A 21,148-nucleotide genomic window follows, 5' to 3' on the forward strand; every position below is an offset into this window, starting at 1 on the left:
CCCCCCCCCCGCCTCAGGAAGGAGCCCGCCCGGATCACCTCAGAGCTTGAGGGGTGCCAGCAAGCGGCCCCTGCTAGCCCAGCCATCGTCGCTGCCGAGGGCCCCACGGGCCACGGTGGTCATGGGAGATGTAGTTCAGCGCTCCCCCCTTTCCCTACCCCGCGGGGCTGAGGGGCGCAAGGGCAGGGTTTGACGTCGGCAGTGACGCAACGGGGCTGCGAAGCGAGCAGCGCGTTGACGTCAGAGTGGTCCCGCGCGCCGCACCGGGGGAGGAGAAGAGGCAGCGGAGCGCCCTGGCCGGGGGGCGGACCCTCGGCAGCTGGGGGCAGGGCCACCCGGACGCTAGTCAGTGGAGGGTGGGGCTTGGGCTGTGTGGCCGCGCGGGACGTGGGCGAGGGGCGCGGCCGTGGGCGGGGCAAGGGAGGGTATAAGTAGGGGCACAGTAAGCGACGGAGCAGAAGCAGAGGGGTTGCAGCTGCGGTGGCTGGGCGCACCCGTTGTGGGGGTGTGAGCAGCGCTGCCCTTCCCCCCTTCCCTTCCCCCCCTTTTTTTTTTTCCGACCCTTCCCCCTCCCCCCCCTTTTTTTTTCTTCTCTATCCTCTCCCCTCCCATTCTCGCCGTGGGAGCCGGCGCCCGGAGATGGGGATCGGGTGCTGAGCCGCTAACCCCCGCCCTCACACCCCCGCCGGGACTATTTGCACTACCCCCGCACCCCTGGGTGAGTACCGGCCGTAAGGCGCAAGGGAGCGGGCGGGGGGGTTGAACCAGCACAGCCCGGCCCCGGCTCCTGGGCGGGGTGTGCTGAGGCAGTCACGACCCCGCGGTGCCGGGGGGACCCGGTGGGTGCAGGGGCTCCTCGGGGAAGGGGCTGGGAGAGAGGGCTCGGCTGGGCTGTGAGGGGTCGCTTCCCCTGGGCCGCCGTGGCCGCGCTCGGGCGGGGAGGAGGGAGCGGTGCCGGCTGAGTAATAGGTGCTGGGCCGCTCCGGGAGCGCCGGCAGCGCCCTGCGAGACCTGCCCGACTGTGCGCCGGGAGAGGGGCCCTGCAACCCCCGCCTGCCCTCCAAATATCCCCCTTTCTCTTCCTCCTTCGCTTTCTTACGGGCTCAAAAAATGCTTTTCCTCCTCCCGCTGTCGCCGGAGCTCCAGGGCTGTGAGCAGAAATCTAATGAGACCCGACTGCCTGGTTATGTAACTCCCACTGCTTAAGGCTCCTGCCAGGGCGCTGCTACTGGGCCACGTATGGGCTCAGATCCTCCAGAAATACTGCCGTCTTCCCATAAATACATAAAAAGAACAAGTTCGAAATTATCAAGCCGTGTATGTTTGATCAGCTACTTTTGTACCGTGGATCCGCTTCGCCTAGAGAAATTTACAGCGTCAGCCTGGTGCGCTCTGAAAGGAACATTCCTTTATTAAAGGACATGGGGGAAGGGAAACAGCGCAGATGGATTAATAAATCATTTTTAAATGCCCCGTTTAACCACCCAATCAGCTTTTCGGTACTGATTGTGCCCCTTTTGTAAATATCTTCTGTTTGCCCTTGATCTTTTCCTTATCCCAACCCGGTGCTGATCCAGCAAACGTTTAAAGGTCGCCTTATCATACATGTAGCCTTTCAAACTATTCCCATACCATGCTGGGGAGAACATGAATGACTTGGAAATAGGGTTCCAGACTTTAAAAGGAGATTATTTCAAGCAAGAAATAAAAAAGCCATGTAGTCACATTGTTAATGTCAAAATCCTTTAACTTTGATTTCTCTAATCTTTAGTGACAGCTATGCTAAATTTTGTTTTTAGTGATGCAGTGCAGAAAAGCCTGCAGTTAATTGAAATTCTCTTTGGGCTTTTAACTTGATCCAAAAATGATCCTCATATTTTGTTTTATTGGATCTTTTTGACAAAGGTGTGTGTGTACATTTACACCAAGGTACTGCAGGATTTGTGTTAGCAGTTCATGTGCTAATGCCTGATTCTCGTCCCTTCTCTAACTTTTGACAGCTAAATTTCTCTCATGTCCTTTGTGAAGCAGTGACAACCATATCTTACATTAAATATGAAATGGAGTCATGGAGAAGGAGAAAGGCAATCTGGTTTGAGGCTGTCAAGAGCCCTGTTAGCCCAGGAACTTTGTGAAATCTGAGTTACAGACAGTGCAATACAATAATTGAGTATATAGTTGCATCTTGCATCTGAAAATAGAGAATAATTTGAAGAAAGAGAAAAAATTGTGAATTAATTATCAGTCTTGGCTACCCTTCTGACAGAACATACAGGCAGCTATTATGTTTGTGCTGACTGCATTTCAGTGTGAACTGTTGTATGTGCACAGCAGACATTTTCTCCTCAGTTTGCATCATTTCACCCATGTAGAGTTTAGGGAGATTTGCTTGGACTTCAAATAAATGTTGCATCATTTTAGCTATTTGTAAGAAACTATCTAAAGCAACTGTTAACATTATTAAAATTCTGCAACCTACAGTTGCAGTCAATATGTTTCCAAACTTTAAAGTGATAAATGACCCTTGGACTAAGACCTTTCAGGCTAAACTAATGGTCTGATACTAAATTTTGTAGCTGAGTACTATAAATCATCCAAATACAGATTGATAATTGAACTGTTGACATGCTTGGCAGTTTTGTGATGTCTTTGAAATTATCCTTGCTGCTTTGTGAATAGCTAAACACCCAGCTCACGTGATTTGGAAGTGCCTCATGCTGTATATGTAAACACATGCCTATCCTCTCTAGTGTTGTTTGTAAGTCACACTGAGTGGAGCTGACATCCTCACCTTCCGTTGGCAGGAACAGAAATAGTTTGATGCCCATTTTTTCACTTAAAAAGTAACCTATTTTCTGCAGAAAGTGGAGCTAAAAGAATAGGCCTTGGAGCTTGATCTTACACTGTTCTTATTTGGATGTGTTTGCTTTTCTCTTTTCTTAAAGGAACAAGAGCACTCAAGGTGAAGGATAATAATCAACTTGAATCAGCATTTTCAATGAAATTTTGTTTCCCTGTGGCATCTTGAACACTTTCTTCTTTGGGTTTTGAAACAGACTTATAACTCTGTGGCACAGCAGCTATGCAGCTTGAAATCCAAGTAGCACTCAATTTTATTATTTCATATCTGTACAATAAGCTTCCCAGACGACGTGTCAACATTTTTGGTGAAGAGCTTGAAAGACTTCTGAAAAAGAAGTATGAAGGGCACTGGTATCCAGAAAAGCCATACAAAGGATCAGGGTTTAGATGTATTCATATAGGGGAGAAAGTGGACCCAGTCATAGAACAAGCATCCAAAGAGAGTGGTTTGGACATTGATGATGTTCGCGGCAACTTGCCTCAGGATCTTAGTGTTTGGATTGACCCATTTGAGGTTTCATACCAAATCGGTGAAAAGGGACCAGTGAAAGTGCTTTATGTGGATGATAATGAAAATGGATGTGAGTTGGATAAGGAAATCAAGAACAGCTTTAACCCCGAGGCCCAGGTGTTCATGCCTATTAGTGACCCAGCATCTTCAGTGTCCAGTTCTCCTTCTCCTCCCTTTGGTCACTCAGCTGCTGTGAGCCCGACCTTCATGCCCCGCTCTACTCAGCCTTTAACCTTCACCACTGCCACATTTGCTGCCACCAAGTTTGGCTCAACCAAAATGAAGAATAGTGGCCGTGGCAACAAGGTCGCCCGCACCTCTCCCACCAACCTTGGCTTGAATGTCAATGACCTGTTGAAGCAGAAATCCCTCTCCTCCTCCATGCACTCTCTCTATGGGCTCAGCCTAGGCAGTCAGCAACAGCAACAGCAGAAGACTTCTGCTCTCTCTCCTAACGCAAAGGAGTTCATTTTCCCCAACGTGCAGGGTCAAGGTAGTAGCATCTTTCCTGGTGACAGCCCCCTTAACCTCAGTCCTCTCCAGTACAGTAATGCCTTTGATATGTTTGCAGCCTATGGAGGTTTAAATGAGAAGTCTTTTGTGGATGGCTTGAATTTTAGTTTAAACAACATGCAGTATTCTAACCAGCAATTCCAGCCAGTTATGGCTAACTGAAAATAAACCGAGAGTGAAATCCAAGTAAATACTATTGTACAAGTTGAAGTGCACGTACCCAAGGGTGTATCTTTTTTCCCACCTCTTGAGATTTTTTTTAAGGCTTGTAGTATGAATACATTCAGGCTTTTCAGGCTTGGTTAGATAAATACAACATGCATCATTTTTTCATTTGCCAACCAAGCACAAAATTATTTTATACTGACTGTACATTACAAAAATATACTCTCAAAAATATGGCCTCTTACAGTATTTAAAATATAGCAAGGAAGTGGCTAATTTTTTCATGTGTACATATATGTGTGCTCAGACATATATGTATATGTATTTAAAAATTGGCACTAATAGGTGGGTTTATTGCTCTTTTTCTAATTGTATAATTTAATTTAGTACAAAGTTTGTAAAATATCAGAGTATATATATTGTTTCTACAACATGGTATTGCATTTATATCTTTTTACTACAGTGATCTGTGACAGCTGCAGCAGCTTCATGTTGTATTTTTTTTACTGAAATTGTAAGATATCCATCTTAAAGACATCAATTCTAAAAAAAGAAAAAAGTTGTGTACAGAATATTCCTTAGTGGTGGAATTAAAATGTACGAAATATTTGCTTTTTTCAAAAGAAACACAAATTGTATTTTCTGTTAAAAGTTTAAAGATTTTTGCTATATATTATGGAAGAAAATGTAATCGTAAATATTAATTTTGTACCTACATTGTGCAATACTTGAAAAAAGGTATAAAAGTATTTTGAGTCAGTGTCTTACATGTTAAGAGGGACTGAAATAGTTTATATTAAGTTTGTATTAAAATTCTTTAAAATTACTTGGCTGTGGTGGTGTGTGTGTTCTTTCTGTCCTGCTGACAATTTGAGCACTGTGTTCCTTGGGCTGGCACTGCTGGGGATGCACCAGGGTCTGACTCAGGGCAAAGGGCTCTATGGGTGGACCTCATGTAGGGTTCCTTACCCAAAATACCCCTCACAAAGGACATAACCTCATTAGGGGCTTGCCTGCAATTATTTGAAAAAAATCCCACTTGTTTTTCGTAACTGCAGCTCACTGAAGCCAAAATGGAATTATATTTTTTTTTCCTTAATAATTAAGACTCTTAAGCTCTGTGAACATTGAGTTATGGGATGATGGGATGTGTCTAGGAGGGACTCAGGTGATTCAGTAACATTTCCTTTCTATGTCATTGGAATTATTGGAACTATGCTCTCAGGAGGTCCTAGATCAGCAAATCAGCACTCTGCCCCTGTATTAGGGATTAATAGCTCAGAAACGAAACTGAATAAAAGGGCTGTTTTACAGCTTACTAAACCATTGTTAACTTGCATTTTATATGCTCTATTAAAAAGAGGAATGTAATGCAACTACACTGTGACATTCTAAGGTATTTATTTTAGCAGATTTTACCAATTTTAACTGAAGAGATTCTCAAAATCAAATGGGCAGTGGGAGGGGAAAGAATTCAGAGGCTGACAGAACAACTCAGTTTTTCCAGGTCTATTTTGAAGTTGAATCCTTTACTCTTTTCCACCTGTTCAGCAAATAGTGTGCCTTGCTAATGGACATTGTCAAGGGGAAGAGAAACTGCATTAATGTGTAAATCTGACAAAGGTCAGCTTATGTTCCATGGCAGCTCCAGCCATACAGAGACCCAGTGATAAGTGGATAGTCCTTGGCTCTTGGCAGTTAAGTTGTGAGCTACAAACAGAGCACAGGATTAAAATGACCTGACCTTCAGTGTTCTGACGCTGGAATTTGAGACCGAAGGTCAGTCTTTTCCTGTTGGATGCACTTGATGTGACAAAAGGTGCAACTCCATGCACACCCCCGTCTTTGGTGGGAGTGGAGCTGTGGTGGCAGCAGCCTGTGCTTTCACACCAGTGTGAACTCCCTGCTTTGGGCAGAGGCTGGGAAGAGCTGGCTGGGCAGAGGTGGGAGGCTGACAGTGGTATCCGTTTCCAGTGCCATGACAACCAGTGCAAAAGCAATAATGGAGCGAAGGGGGTTTTTTGGTGTTCATCTGTCTCTGTTTAACTGACTCCCTTTTATTGAGTTTGCCATCTGGTTTGTCTTTCCACTCACAGCACAGCTGCAGACAGCACCGGCCTTAAAAGTGCATCATTTGGTACCTCATTTTAATGGGATGATTTTGCTTTTAAGAGGAATTAGAAAATTGCTGGAAAACAGAGAATGCCAGCTCTGTGTTTTGTTCCTATTTGAATGCCTAGACCTCAACATTTACTACTGTTTTACTATTTACAGCACAATACTAACACCTAAACTGCCCAAGAGGCTGAGCAGCTGTGACAGCGGAGACTCTTCAGGTGTTCTGTAATATTTCTATTCCTGTGATTTAAACTGAGATCATTTGTTTAAAGGTCAGTGAGCTTATCCTGTTCCCAGGCTGATTTGTTCCTTTCCACTGCAACCAGCTCTGTGTCTGAAGGACCATGCAAGGAAAAATCTATTGGAACACAGATTTTTGCAGCACCTTTCAATATAAAGATTTGACAAGTAGGGTTTGGTTCTGGTGCTTTGAAAGGAGACAAGTCAAAAAGAGAACTTCAAGTTCTCTCAATCCAAGTGTGGAGATTTTTTGTTTTAATGATCTTTAACCTTTAGGCGTGAATGATTTTTTTAATCTCCTTAGAGGAATGAGAGATGCCTGCTTTGTATTCAGTCTGTTTCACCCAGTTATTTATCTTCTGCTGAGGTTCTGTGATGAACTTCTGAGACCAAACATTGAAGTTGTAACATTTTGTTCTCACCAAGTGCCAGGTCAATTGCCAGGGTCATTTGTGCACGCCCAGTATTCAGCTGTCAAGTCAATGCACTTGCTTGGATCAAAGGGACATAAAAACAGAGAAAAGAAAGCATTTGCTCAGGTGTGCGAATTCTTTTGTATTTTCTTACGTGAACATGCAGTTTGCTTCCTTAGAATTGCCAGTGGGAATTAAACTTTGGAAGGTGACTTTAATTTACAGTGACGGAAAGGGTAGAAATATAAACATGTGACCCCCTCAGTGCTGCTTAGTGCCTCCTATCACCTCACTGCAGGTCCCCACCCAAGCACAAGTTCTAGGTACTTTGGGCTGTAGGGCTCACTTAATTCAGCACAAGTCAATAACTTTTCGAAATTGCAGTCTAGGATCCCTGAAGCTGCTCAGAGGCTCCAGTATGGTTGCACAGAAAGTTTAGGGGACAGCTACAGTCTGTGCTGTGTTCATTCTGTGGGTAGGGAACAGACCTCTCTCTTGATCAGGAGTCTGGTAATGGCCACCAAAATTAAACTGCTCTCATTATTTCTGCTGTGGTAACCTGAATTGTGGGTGGAGTTCACAGAGTAGCGCTCCTTTGTTGTGTCCTGTTCTCCAGGGTCCCTGGAGCTGAATACAGGGCCTGGCACTGCGGGTCGATGAGTACGAGTTCTGCAGTTCTCAATTTCGGCTCAGGTAATTCATACACATTGAGGATGGGCCTCAGAGCCCCCTGATTTAATTGAAGCTGTCTCTGCTCATTGCAGGGAGTTGGACTAAGTGAGCTATCAAGGTCCCTTCCAACCCAAACCATTCTATGGTTCTATAAGCCATGGAAGGATCATCCTTCTTTGATGATGCAAAATTAGAAAACTGCTGACCATTGCTTGTACAATCTCTTGGTGCACAGCCAGGACAGATGATCCCCCAGTGCTGCACTGTCTACTCCCACCGCATCCCAACCTGCAAAAGCCTGGTGGGAGCAAAAAGCCCAGCTACATTCTGAACTATCAAGTAACCAAACAACAACTTGTTAAATCAGCTCTTTGGACTGACACGGGATCAAAGCAGAGTTCATGTACTGATCTGATGCCCCAGACTGTTCTATTAACATTTCAGGAATAAATACCTCAGGGTTTGTGTTGGTAGTTTTGGAGCAGATGAAGCAAACCGATGGTTCAGCACTCTTTTTTATATCATCAGCAAGTTGATTTAAATTGAGTGTACAGAGTTGGCTGCATTCCCCTCATGAGTTGCATAAAAAGTTTGCTAAATTGAAGTGCCAGAGCTGTAAAATCCTGCTGAAGAGACTGTTTCCAAAGATCAGTGAGAGGAACAGTTAAACTGTTATCGTGGCAGTGCCTGTGTGACTTCTGTCCTCTTGGCTTCATTTTAGTGACAGTAGTAAGGAGTTTTGCCTTACAGAAGGGAAAAAGCATTAAGACTCGGGAACATAAACCACATCCCCTTTTGAACTATGAGTTCTCTAGGTCATAGACAAAATATCATCAGTGTGTGGAACAAATGGCAGATGTACAATATTTTTAGAAAAACCTTGGCGTGCAGTGCAAACATCCCTCAACCTCCATCCTTTATTCTGCCAGCTTTGGTTTGTTATAAACAACCTGTAGTATTGATGGCTGCAGTTTTGGTGGAACTTGCTGTAGTTTGCATTTGGTGATTTAGCACTTCAGAGGCTTGGAATCACAGCTCCTTTGCTCTGAGTTTTGGGACACTCACTCTTACATTTACTCAGTCTGTCAGCCATGGAGCTCATTGTGCTACATTCCCTTGTCCCCTTGGATTCAGGATTACTAAGAGCATAAAAGAAAAGAGGACTCTGGGAATGTAGAGCCTTAATTATTGTTGTTTAGTGCCTCTGTGAGCTTCTCTGAGAATTTTTTATCAACTGGCTAATGCCTTTAAAACCAGGTCTGGAAATCCACCTTCTTTCATTGGCAGAACATATTTATTCCCTGCTACGCCCATAACCATAGCTTTTCTGCCTTCCACAGCATCCTCAGTAGGACTGAGTTGTGTTGCTCTCTTTGTTCACCACTTCTTGATACTTGCTGTGCTGCTCCAGGCTTTCATGCTGCTCCTCTCTTCACCCAGACTCCACTTCTGCCTGATCTCAGCTCTGAACTGCGTGGTGCTGCAGCTGTTGTGCCAGGGGAGACACAGCATGCAAAGCTCCAGCGAGAGAGGTGCCCTCTCCCAGCACCTTCTGGCCTCAGGCTTTGCTTGGCTTCACTTCAAAGATGCAGTGTCAAGAGCTTGGGAATGTCAGAACAAAGGGAAGGGTTGCAGGAGGTGCTCTCATCCCAGGGAATGGGGCGAACTTGCTGCTTGGGCAGCCTCAGTAATGCAACAGTCCAGGAGTTTTCAGCCACACTGATGGAAAACGGAGGTGGCAGGTTAGAGAGAAGCATGGTGTCATAGATGATAGCTCAGGTACTTCACAGACTGGAGATGACTCTGGGCAAGCCATTGCCCTTTTCTGTGTTGTTTCTGCCCTGTCTCCATTGGAATCTGCTGTAGGTGTCAGACTTTCCCTGGCTGTTTGCTATAAGGAACTTCATCCAGTTTCTCTGTGCCACAGGAACAAGCTCTGAGGCTGATCTGCCATTCTCTCCTTTTATTTCATTTAGTCTCTGTGGCCTTGGAGTGCCTTTGTTGCTCAGTTCTCTTAACCTGGATCAGGTAACCTTTGTGTTTTGAACCAAGATATGCCTACAAAAGTGAGGCACTGGGTTCTCATTGTTCATGGCATATAGAGTCTCATTCACCCCCATCAGAGCAGAAGTCCTCTGGAGCATTGAAATCTCACATACTGATTATTGGGATTCTCTAAAAGAATGTCTGTGGATGTTTCTATATATATGAAAGTATATATTCCTCCAGTACAAATCATGTGCAAATTTTGCAGCTGAAGTTGTTGCTGGTCAAAATTAGATTTGCAGACAGATTTTACAAACTAAAATGTATTCCCCTTTGATTTTCATTAGACTCTGATGCTACACATCCCACATGCCAGCAGAGAGACAGGGCTGCTGGGCTCTGCCACAGCCATGCTAAGAGTGTGAATCTTCTACAGATCGACTGGGCAAGAGTACATTTGGTGCTTTTAAGCCCATATTTGAGCCTTTCCCTCCCTGCTGAGTCTCAGATGATGTAGGTAACTACAATGTTTTTGAAGCTCAGGGGTCTGTGTTTTCCAAGGTTAACCAGGTACCTACAGCACCTCTGCAACTGAGTGGAAGAGTGTAAAATTCCAATTACTGTTGAAAATATTAACACTTGGGGCAATTACCTACTTTGCAGGTACATGAATACTATATATTAAATCTCATGTTTTATTTTTTAAGTGCTTTGAAACATATTTTCATATTTTTCTTGAGAAAATTGCTATTTCATTTTTGAATAACAGGTGTTTTGAGTAACGGATGTTTTGCTCTTTGGCCTCTAGACTGTTACAGTGCTGTCCTTAAAGTTTCCTTTCAGCATTGCTAAACCAAATCACTTGAGAAATTGTGATTCAGTCTTCCAAGAGTATTTTAGAAATTATGAGGTAATCATAAATAATAATACACCTCACACCACATTAATTTATCTTATGGGTGTAGAGTTAAATAGATTTCAGAGTTTCTTCTCTCCACAAGTTCACTAAGAACTCATATTTATGTGAAAATTTAGGTCCTTAGGAAATCGCAGTTTCTCTGGAACTGTCACTGCACAGGAAACAGTATCGAAAGGATAGTGATGAGCACAAAAGTGTTAGCAATTAACCACAGCTGCTTAATGGAATCAGATTTCTAAGTGACACAGAAGGACTGAGACCTGCTACCACCCTCCTGCCTGTGTGCTTTGCATGACAGATTTGACAGGCTGGTGGCAACAACTGCAGGCAACCAACTCATATGAACTTGTACAAACTGATAAGGGACAGAAACCCCCAGTAAAGAGATCAGCCACTCCATCTCCAACCTCTCACTCCTGACCTACAAGGAAGGTCTCCAGAACTGCTTCAAAAGACAATCCAAGTACTAAAATTCCTGACTCCAGGATAGAAAATCCCATAGATATTGACTGCATATTACATTATGGTTTTTGCCACCATTGCTAGGCAATAATTATTCCTATCTCTCTTACTCTCTCTTTGTGCCATAAATTACATCATCAGCTGTCCTCTGGCTAGCATCCTCCCTTTCATCAACAGGAACTAATCACCTTTTCTCTCAAACTGCCTAATTAATTAATATAATGAAGTTTAGTACAGAACAACTATTCTCAGCCTGTATTTAGCTCTAAGATTATTGCTTCCATTTCAGATCTGAAGCAGCCTGATGTGCCTGTAATCATGTGTAGTTTTTCTGAGTGTGTCCACTGACCTAATAAATTATATCCCCTGTCCCTGCCCTTGCCTCACTTCCATCTTCCCCTGTCCTCGCTCTGATGCCTCTGCTGCACCCCCAGGCTTGTTTCTGCTGGGCAAAGGAAGGCACAACCTCAAGGAGCTGCTATGGGAGGTGCTCTACTGTCCCAGTTCAAGGGGGAAGTGCAGTCATCAAGTGCTGGAGCTGTTCTGTCTGCACCACCCATCCCACCTGTCTCCCAGTGCCACCTGGCAGGGGCTGGTGACAGGCAAGATAAGCTGCTGGTGACAATGGAGAGCTGGGAGCAAGGCTGGCTGGATGATCATTTTGTTAGACAGCACTCATTTGGGGGTGATGAACTTTTGGAGGTCAGTAAAGTTGTCTTTATTTTTTTCTTGGTGTCTCTATGGTTTTAAGTATTCAGTGCTTAGAGTCTCTGACCTGCCCAAAGTAAGATACCAGAAGATCTGGTTAAATTCAGCATCTGGATCTCATCTGGTATACATCCATCTTTTTTCCACTGTTCTGCTGTACAACCTCTCTCCTACCTTGTTTAGTCCTTGAAATTTCTAGGTTTCCTCCTCCTCATTTTTATTTCTGTCTTCCTTCAAGGTCTCCCTTAAAACTTCCTTTTCTTAGTTTCCTTCCCAAACCAAGCTGTTCTCCCTTGTTGCTTGTCCAGGGTCTGTGCCTCACCACATATATTTGCAGCGTACCTGATAGAGACTGTAATCTCTCTAGGGCAGGGCTGTGTCCTGCCCTGGACTCACAGTTGCCTGTTTTACTCTGTGAGGCTGAATAAGAAGGACAGAAATAGAAGAGTACACAGACACTCCCAAATAAACTGTGTTGTGTGATCTATGTTCCAGAAAAAAATGCAGGAACAATTTTTACTAGTAGCATGGTTTATGCCGTAGCACTGCGGCTTGGGAAGAAGTAGATCTTTTAGGCAAAGAAACGTCCTTTACAAAACATTTGTGGAATGTATTTATCTAAAAATACAAGGACTTATGTTAGAGAACAATGTTCCTCTGCTGATTTGTAGTTAACTGTCGATGCCAACATAGGCCTAAAACCTTTTAAGCAGTCATGCTGGAGTAGTGTCTTAACTTTATCCCTTTCCTTCTCTGCAACATCTGTTCCAAGGCTGATTTTCTTGGCCTCTGCTGATGCTTTTGGAAGAGTCCCACTTGCTTGGCTCTCCCATTGTGGGAGGACCAGAAAAGGAGGATGGATGAGGACCAGGATGACCCTACTCACAGAGGTAAATGTTGGGGGTGAAACCTCGGGCATGCAGGACAGATTTCTGCCTTTAGAAAACTGAAACTTCCACTGAAATGTCCCTCTGAACATGTGCTGGGGATAATGTGTGGCTAATAATGCATTTTAAAAGGCTTTTTGGCCAGGGATCTCCAGTAAGTTGGACTTCTTGCTGCCTGTACAAATGGGCTCTTCATATAAACATCTCCCTAGTGGAATTGAAGAACGAGCACTGTGTAAGTAGAGATGAGGATCAGCTGTGAGCCCAAGTTGGCAATGCCTCCCTCCAAAAGCCAGAATGGTTAGAGAGAGAGAGGATTTTGACTTTGCTTTTTTTCCAGAGAGATCTGGGGCTGTCTAGCCCAACCCTGCTGCTGGGGGCATTGCTGCTAGGTGGCAAGTGGCCCACTGGAACAAAAGGCTCATTCTGGCTGTGGCCAGGCTCTCGCGCTGCACGGCTCCCAATTGCTTTTTGGAAAGAGCAGTGCTGGAGTGCCCAGTTTGAGCCTTCCTGTGGGGCACAGTCATTTTAGATATTTTAGTCTTTTGTCATGTATAATAATATATCTGTATTATTTGCAAGCAGTTAGTCATCTGCTAGCCAGAATGGGTTTTTTTCCCTTGAGGATGTTTAGGATCACATAACTCTTACAGGCAGAGGTGAAAGCATCTGAAGATGTTGGAATTAATCATATCACTGCTTCAGTTATCTTCATCCAGAGCCTTTTCTTTTATTCCCTGTTAGAGCTCCTGAACTTGAGGGCTGTATCTGATCTCCAGCCTTTCCCAGAATGACAATTATCAAGGCAAGCTGGAAGGCAAAGAGGAGCCCAGGCTGTACAACCTCAATCCAGTTATTTGTCTCTTTACTTGTTTTTCTTTGTTTTGGTGTTGGTTTTGGTTTTGGTTTTTTAATAACCATTTGATAAATCATGCCATGGAAAGCTGGGAATGGGAGCATATGACCTGCTCTCCTATTCCTGCCTTCCAACAGCAGTTCTGGTTTCTCTGGGCTCCCATTCCCCTTCAGAATGAGGTGTAACTCCATTTCTGTGTCTTTGAGAGGAGCTCTAAAGTTTCCTTCTCGCCTGAGAGCTCTGGCTGACCCCAGGCTATGATACCACTGCTGTTGTAAAGCGCCTCCTAATCACCCACACGCTTTTATCCTCAGAAAATCCCCCTGTGGCATTGCTTCCCCTGCTGAGGAGAGCCCTGGACTTTGGCACCAGGTTGGCCTTTTTCTCCTGTGAAATGCAGGATCCCCCCCCACAGCAGGGGAAAGGGAAGGTATGATTTGCTTTCCATCCATTACAGATCCTGTGCTTGGTCGGGATGTGCTTAAACTGGGGACAGCTGATTATGGGGTGTTTTCAAGGGAGCTGATGTTGAGTAGGACTAAACAGCAGTGATGGCACTGTAGACAGGGGTGCAAATCCTTTCTTTTGGGGATCACTTGGGCTGTGCCCACAGTGAGGGTGTTAATGAGTATTGTCCAACACTCAGTGGCATCCCAGCAGTACAGGGACAAGCCAGTTGAGACAAAAATGAAGGAAAGTTGGAAACTGGTCAACGTTACTTGTAACTCTTTTAGGTCCTTTTAGAAACAGACCCCAAAGGGCCACCAAACCCCAGTGGATTTAGCCTGATGGTCCCTCTGTGCTGCTGTAAGGCTGGGGTGAAGGGTCCGTGTGGCACTTGGCTGCTTTAAGTGCTGTTTGCATTCACAGAGATCAGGTGCTGGGAGGCCACTTGCAGAGCAAATGCCTTTGCTGTGCACCTTGTCCTTGTGAACTGGAAGAACCTGAAGGACTGGTGAAAATGGGGACCTGCAGCTAGCTCCTGTCAGGATTCACTTGGTGATTGTTCTTTCCTCAGTCCTTCCAGAAATGAAGTAACATTTACTGGGAGGTGCCTTCCCTCGTGGCAAGCGGCCCATGAGGATGTGCTGGGGGACGGCTGGGGCTAGAATGCACTAAAAATAAAAGTGACAAGTATAAACATTGCCTTTTGCCAGGGTGGGAGGGTGTCTGCAGAGAGGGGCCAGGGACAGCCAGCGGCTGCAGGTGGCAGAGCAGAGAGGCACACACTCTCTTCCTCTGAGTTGTTTTGGGGTTCTTTAAAAAGCATTTATTTAAAATTCCAACGGCTTTACACATTAAAATTGCAGCTTTCCCCTCATCGTGTCGCGGTAGCCACGTTTCAAGAGGTCGGGGAAGAGACTGCAAACAGGAAAACAAGGAAACGAAGAAACAGGAAAAACCAATGGAAGGAGAAATGTCTCCACCTCCTCCCTCCCCTGCAGGGCACTCTTCTTCGTTTCGTTTTCTTTCTAAGCCCTAAAAGCGAATACAAAAATCAGGAAGGAGGGCTGCGGAAGGCCCGGCACAGGGGACAGGACAAGGTGACACGCCGCTTGCCACGTCAGCTCCTGCCCGTGCCTGCCAACGCAGGTGGCCACCGAGAGCCGCCCCGCGCCAGCGCCGCCGCTGCCGGCGCTCCGACAGCGGCGCAGGCAGCTGAGGAGCCACGGGAGCGGCTCCTCTGCCGCCTTCTCCTCCTCTCCTCTTCCTCCTATCCTGCACAAGCTGTCTGCCTGTCTGTCTGGGGAGCTGCGCGCTCCGGAGTCTTGTCGAAAATAGGCTCCCCCAGATGAATGAGCAGTGCCCACCCAAGCCCCTACAAAACAAACAAAAATGTGCTTTCCCCTACGTCACTGACTTTTTTTTTTTTTTTTTGTCAGCTGCAGGATAAGGGAAAGCAGCTTTTTATTTCCGACTTTGGCAATCCCCCACGTGCAGCTCCAGCAGGGAGGGATGTTTCAAGGCCCTTTTGCTCCAGACTATAAAGTTAATCAGCATTTACAGGTCCAGGTCTTTAGAGATATTTTTATTCTGTGCCTATTTTGCTGTGCCTGAGAGTGACATGCTGTGGATGCTTCCAGCTAACAGTGCCTGAATGAAAATAATGCTTTACTCTTATTTACAAATCAAGAGGGTTTTTTTCTTAATTATGTTTACAAAAATGTATTCATGTTCTGATTTTCTTTATGCAGAAATGAAAGTACCTGAACTCCAAGGCAGGGAGAGTTTGGTGAGCAGAAGGGTAAGAGCCTGGCTACACTGTGTTATATAAACAATGTGCTGGTTTTGAAAGCAGACCTAGAGGCATTTGAAATGTGTTCATTTAGGCCAGGAACCCATCTGGGCCTACCAGTAATGGATTCACAGAGCAATTGTGTGTTTGCTCAGCTCACAGGCTGGCAGGTTTTACATATGTTACATGATTTGCACCAATCAATGCAGAACTTGGACACATGTGCTCACATCTGGAACATATGAGCCATGAGGGCAGGGATTGAGTAGTGATCTTGCTAGCACCTGACACTGTCTGGATTTCGGGATAAAAATACATATTTTTATTTGTTTATTTTTAAAGAGCTGTTAGATTTCTGAGGCACAGAGTGGCAGTGCCCATTTCATTGCACAACTCCTGCAGGATGCAGCTCTACCACAGAGCAAAGCTGGGAGGTGCCTCCCTCACCTGGCTGGCCAAGAAGGAAAACTCCAAATTCCATGCGAATGTTGCACAGGACAAGGATCACAACACTGGATCAAGGAGCTGCCCCCACTCACAGCACTGTCAAGGACATGGCAATGCATTTTAATTCTCGCTATGGAAGGAGGGAAAAAAAAAAGTTTTATCCACAAAGAAAAAACCTGGTTCTTTATATGGGAAATATGAAATGGAAGCAAACCTCAAGGCTGAATGTAGAAACACCTTTCTGAGCCCTTCAGGGTGCCCATAGTCCTTGTTTCTGGTTACCTTCCATCTCTCACAGCTTCTGGAGGCTCCAGAAACCCCCCATTTTTCCAGACACAGTTCTGGAAGAAGCACTTTTTCCATGGTGCTGGAGAGCACTTGCAGAGCTCCATCACTGAGGGCTGGGCCAGAGCATTTGCTCAAGAGTCAGGTTTAAAGCCCTGTGCTCACCCAGCAAAACCCAGGGCCTGATTTGGCAATACTCTCCCTTGAGCAGACTGGTGAGAAAAGTGGAGGCCAGGAACTTCAATTGTATGACCTTATAATGCCCAGAGACTAAGCCTGTGACAAAAATCTTGCTGGTCAAGGCAATTGCTAAAAAAAGAGGGAAAGGAAAAAAAACCTTTACCAACCAAACCTGTTGTCTGTCCAGATTGCTAACTAAATAACCTGTAAGCTGCAATAATTCTGCAAAAGATGCTCTCAGGAGTGTATTTTACTGTGAAAGTGGTTATAAATAATAATAAAGAAATGCATCTGTGTGTACTTCACAAAGCAAGTAAAAGCTTTCTTAAGGCCCGTGGTCTGTGAGTAATTCGTGAACCAGAGGAGCAGCTCCCTCTATCTTACACGGTGTTTGTTACCAATCATTTCCTCATGTGTTTATCTTCCTCTGAGGGTGGGAGCAGCAAATCCTCCTCTGGTTTTTGTCTGCTGAAAAACTTCCATAGATAAACATGAAAAATTTGATTAATAAGAAAAAGGTGTAGGGGTGCATCTTGGGGATGAATGTGCTCCTGGAGCCTGTGGTGGAGGGGCTGTGACAGCCTTTACGAGGCAGCTGGTGGAGGATTTCTGGCTGGCACACAGTGCTGAGCCACAAGGGCTAATAATTTTTTAGGAAAACAAAAGCTAAGCCAAAAAAACCATCTCCAAAACCTGCTTCCCTGCCAGGACTCCTACAGTGAGCAGGCAAACAGCCACAGCCCAACAGAAACACGTCAGAGCATCCCAACTTGGAGAAAACTTTTTCTGAGCTCTCTGGAATCCCTAGGTGGCAACACTGCTCCTCCAGACCCTCCTGGGAGCCTTGTCCTGGATGAGCGCTCCAGCCCCAGGTCTGGAGATTCTGTGGCTGAGAGAGACCTTAAACTTTCATTCACAAAGAAAACTGAGGAAAAGAGTATCTGTTTAATGCTGGTGGTGGCAAAGTGTAAACCTATGATTGCTGGAAGGTTCTGCCATCTGAAGCCAAACTAAAAATGACCCAAAAGATGCCAATAATTAAATTTTTTTTAAAGAAATAACATTAATTTAAAGCAAATTTTCTGACTCTGGGAGATGTGACTTGTGATTCCTAAATGGTTTTGGTTGCCACACCTGGTATTTCAGGGGAAAAGCACCATCAGAGACCCAACAGATAAAGAGATTTTGGAGTAAGTCCTGCTGATACCACCTGTTGGATTAGTAGATCTGAAAAGGCCATTAGCTTTTTTCTTTTAATCTTTGTTTATTTTCTGCTGTCTCTCTGTGCTCACTGAGTGCTCCATCACAAAATCCAAACCTCACAATAAAAGTAGCAATTCCATTATGTCAGAGATCAGATGCTTTCACCCACCTCTTGATGAGGTGACCTTTGGAGCTGGCTAGCATAGTAAAAATTGAGAATTGCAAATATTATAACCAAATATTATAATCAAATCGCAAATACAGCAAATTTGAATTTTATCACGGGTTAATTACCTGATTCGTCCGCATCTATTGGTGACAATAAATTACAGCAGAAATGGAGAATTTTGTTGCAGTGCTACTGCAATACTCACTTTTTGGATGATCTCCTGGTTGAGTATTATCTACTGAAGAGATTCATGAGTACTTTTGAATAACTGAGCCAATATCTTTAGAAACTGTCCAATTTGCAAACAGGGAGCGAGAAAGTCTCAAGTAAATTATACATTGTGGCTTTTCCCTGTAGCTCTGGAAATAAATTTAATTGCCTTATCACACTCCCTACCAGATCTTTTTATCCTCTGATAAACGGAAAATCTCTCCTCCTATTTTGCTAACAAGACAATGATGAAATCAGTGAAGCTGGACCCAGCTGCCCAGCTTGGCAGGGTGGTTTTGCTTCCCACTTAGAGAAATTAATAATTTTATTAATGAATAATACAAATTATGCAGCCAGGTGTCCGTGAAACAGCCAGGGCAAAGTCAGTCCAGCCTGAGCCGGAGGATGCTTCTCTTTCAGACGCAGATGAATTGGCTGCACGCGAGTGTCCGCCCGTGCCCGCCGATGTCACCGCCGTGTCGCGATGCCACGCGCCATCTCGCGTCGGACGCCGGGAGCGGCTGGAGCCTCCTGCCCCCGCTTCCAGGCACCTGACATCATGGCAGTGCTGAGAGATGCGGGGTTTGTTTGTTTGGTTGGTTGGTTGGTTGGTTGGTTGGTTGGTTGGTTGGTTTTTTAATTCGCCCTCCAATATTGCCCAAATAGGAAGCTGAGACCGTGTGAGGAAGGCCTCGCGTCACTCTGAGGCCGTGATGGGCGCAGTGATGGTGTTGCACTGTTGGGGGCTGGTGTTGGCTCTAGCTCTGTCATTAAATTTTGGGCAGTGTTGGATGGAGAACCTGGCCTTGCCTGTACAGTGAGGGTGGAGAGGCCCTGCCTGGCGCAGCCTGCCCAGGGAGATGGTGGATGCTCCATCCCTGGAAACATTCAAGGTCAGGTTAGATGGGGCTTGGAGCAGCCTGAGCTGCTGGAAGGTGTCATTGCACAGGCAGGGCATAGAAAGAAAAGGTCTTTAAAGGTCTCTTCCAACCCAAACCCTTTGATGATTCTACTCTTCTAGGGTATGGTGAGTCCTGCTGAGGCTGGTGACACCCCCTCTGCCCCACAGGTCTCCTGGATTATCCTGGTTGCATCTTGCTCTCTGTTCTGGGATGGAGGGATTTAGTCAAGGCCAGCCTTGGAGGCATTTCCAGAAGGAGCTTTGTGATTTCTAGTGTCTTCTCCAAGCATCACAGATGCAGGAATTGTGGAGATCTTCTGAAGACACTCAGGGCTCCAGAGCTGGGTTTGGGTCTGTGCCTGTTGTCCCTTCGGCAGCACAAGCTGCTTGTGGGGGGCAGATGCAAGTGAGGTGCCTGTTTTAGCAAGACCTGACATTATGGGGCTGGGATGTGGCTGAGATTTACCTGGTGATCTCAGGAGCACGTTCCTAATTGCAAGGAGCATTCTCTTAGCAGGGCAGTAACCTGTCCAGCCTGAACGTGTGCCAGTGCTGCTGGGATTTTGAGATGTCCGTGGGCTTTTGTGGCTGTTAATGGGAATGTTGCAGATCGTCAGACTGCTGGTGCTGTTTTGAGACGTGCGATGTGGAGGATCTGCTCATGGGGCTGCCTGCACACCAGAACCAGCCTGGACCCCCTGGTCAGACCCATCATCTGATCCCATGTGGATCATCCAGGTCTGGAATGGGAGCAGCTTGCTTGAAGCTGCTGTTCCTGTGTCATAGGAACGTGGAGCCAGGACTTGATTTCCCCCATGTATATTAATCAATATCACATTTCATTTGCTATTTTATCATCCTGTCACTTGGTGTTACTGCAGCTCCTCACAGTCAGCTTGTGGTTTTGCAGCCCTGAATAAATTGATCTCAACAACAACCTTCATATCCTACCTCTCCAATCCCTCTCCCAGACCATCTTCACCATCTCCACAGGTTCCCTGGGACACTGCTGATAACTTCCCTTCACACTGAACTCTGACCTCTTGGTCTTACCCTTTCTTTCTGATGTTTCAACCAGTTGTTGGCTTAGGAGGCTATCACATGTCTCCTGGACTCAGGACAGCTAAATAACTTTAAAAGCCTTGGGTGAGAGAGTTGGAGCTCTAAGGCCTTGATCCAAGTCAACTCCCTCAGCTGGACCATCCCTGTCCTTGTGATTGCTTCAAAGGAAGTGTCACTTCCCTCTGTTGAAATACACATACTCTTCCTCCTCAAATCCTATTTACCACCCTCTTTTACAGTTTCTACCAGACTTGCTGAGTTTTCATACCCAGCCATTGGGAACCATCCTCTAAAATTAGCCCCGTTTGCTACCTTCCCTGCTCTGGTCCTGCCATGCACTGAAGCAAAGGTTATCTGCTCAGTTAATGGTTAAGCAGTGTTTTACATAAGTACTTTTACCCTTGGGTGAAAACCATCTGATCCTGGAGATTTATTACTGTTGTTTTCCTGTATATTTCAAGCAGTAGAGGAAGCAATGTCCTTTACATGTGTTCAGTTCCCCCTTGGCACAGAGGAGTGAGGAGCAGAGCCAAGGAGAAAGAGAAGGCCCAAAGCCCTTTATGGTAGTTCTTTTTATGCCCGGTAATCCAGACCAACTGTCACGTTATAAGACCAGTTTAAGGTGAAAAAATGCTCCCCCTCCCTCCTCTGGAGGAATCTTTCCCTCTTTCACTTGTGTCCAGCCTTCTCCTTCCCTCCTGCATATCTGGGACACATGAGAGGGGTTAGTAATTGCCAGGTGGGACAAGCCCAATGGTCACCAGTCTTCTGCCCCAGGGGACAGTACCAGGGGTCTGGGGAGGCTTGTCCCCATCCTGAAGTGTCCTTAAAATTCTGAAACATGGACAGTCAACTCTCATTGCCTTTGTCACAACTGGTCTCTGGCACATGCAGGTCTCGGTCCACCAATAAGCCAGAGGTTTGGAGGAGACCCCCCAACACATTTTGGCTGGGCTAGCACCAGGACAGCTGGTGGGGGTGGGAAGAAAGGTGAATGTAGGGATGGGCACAGAGAAAAATACTGGAGTTAGAGAGTTTCCTCACTGAAACCTGACCCACCTATCAGCCCTTGGAAGACTTTCTATTTGCTTTCTAAACTCTGAGGCCTAAATGTCATATCATTTGCCTAGCCATAAATAGCTG

The 21,148-nt window shown here is 45.6% G+C and overlaps 1 protein-coding gene across 1 annotated transcript; it reads left to right on the forward strand.

Annotated features, from left to right (window-relative positions):
* The first annotated feature begins 528 nt into the window (after positions 1-528).
* Positions 529-4,871, forward strand: TOB1 (transducer of ERBB2, 1). Its single transcript, XM_084218289.1, has 2 exons — positions 529-718; positions 2,946-4,871. The coding sequence occupies exon 2, from the start codon at positions 3,083-3,085 to the stop codon at positions 4,046-4,048; it is 966 nt and encodes a 321-aa protein (XP_084074415.1). The 5' UTR covers positions 529-718; positions 2,946-3,082; the 3' UTR covers positions 4,049-4,871.
* The last annotated feature ends 16,277 nt before the right edge of the window (positions 4,872-21,148 follow it).

Source organism: Fringilla coelebs, assembly GCF_963513975.1.
Source record: "Fringilla coelebs genome assembly, chromosome: 19".
Lineage (NCBI taxonomy): Eukaryota > Metazoa > Chordata > Aves > Passeriformes > Fringillidae > Fringilla > Fringilla coelebs.

What these genes read in the sequence shown, in the direction of transcription:
- TOB1 (XM_084218289.1), top strand. Translation starts at nt 3,083, where the DNA reads ATGCAGCTTGAAATCCAAGTAGCACTCAATTTTATTATTTCATATCTG.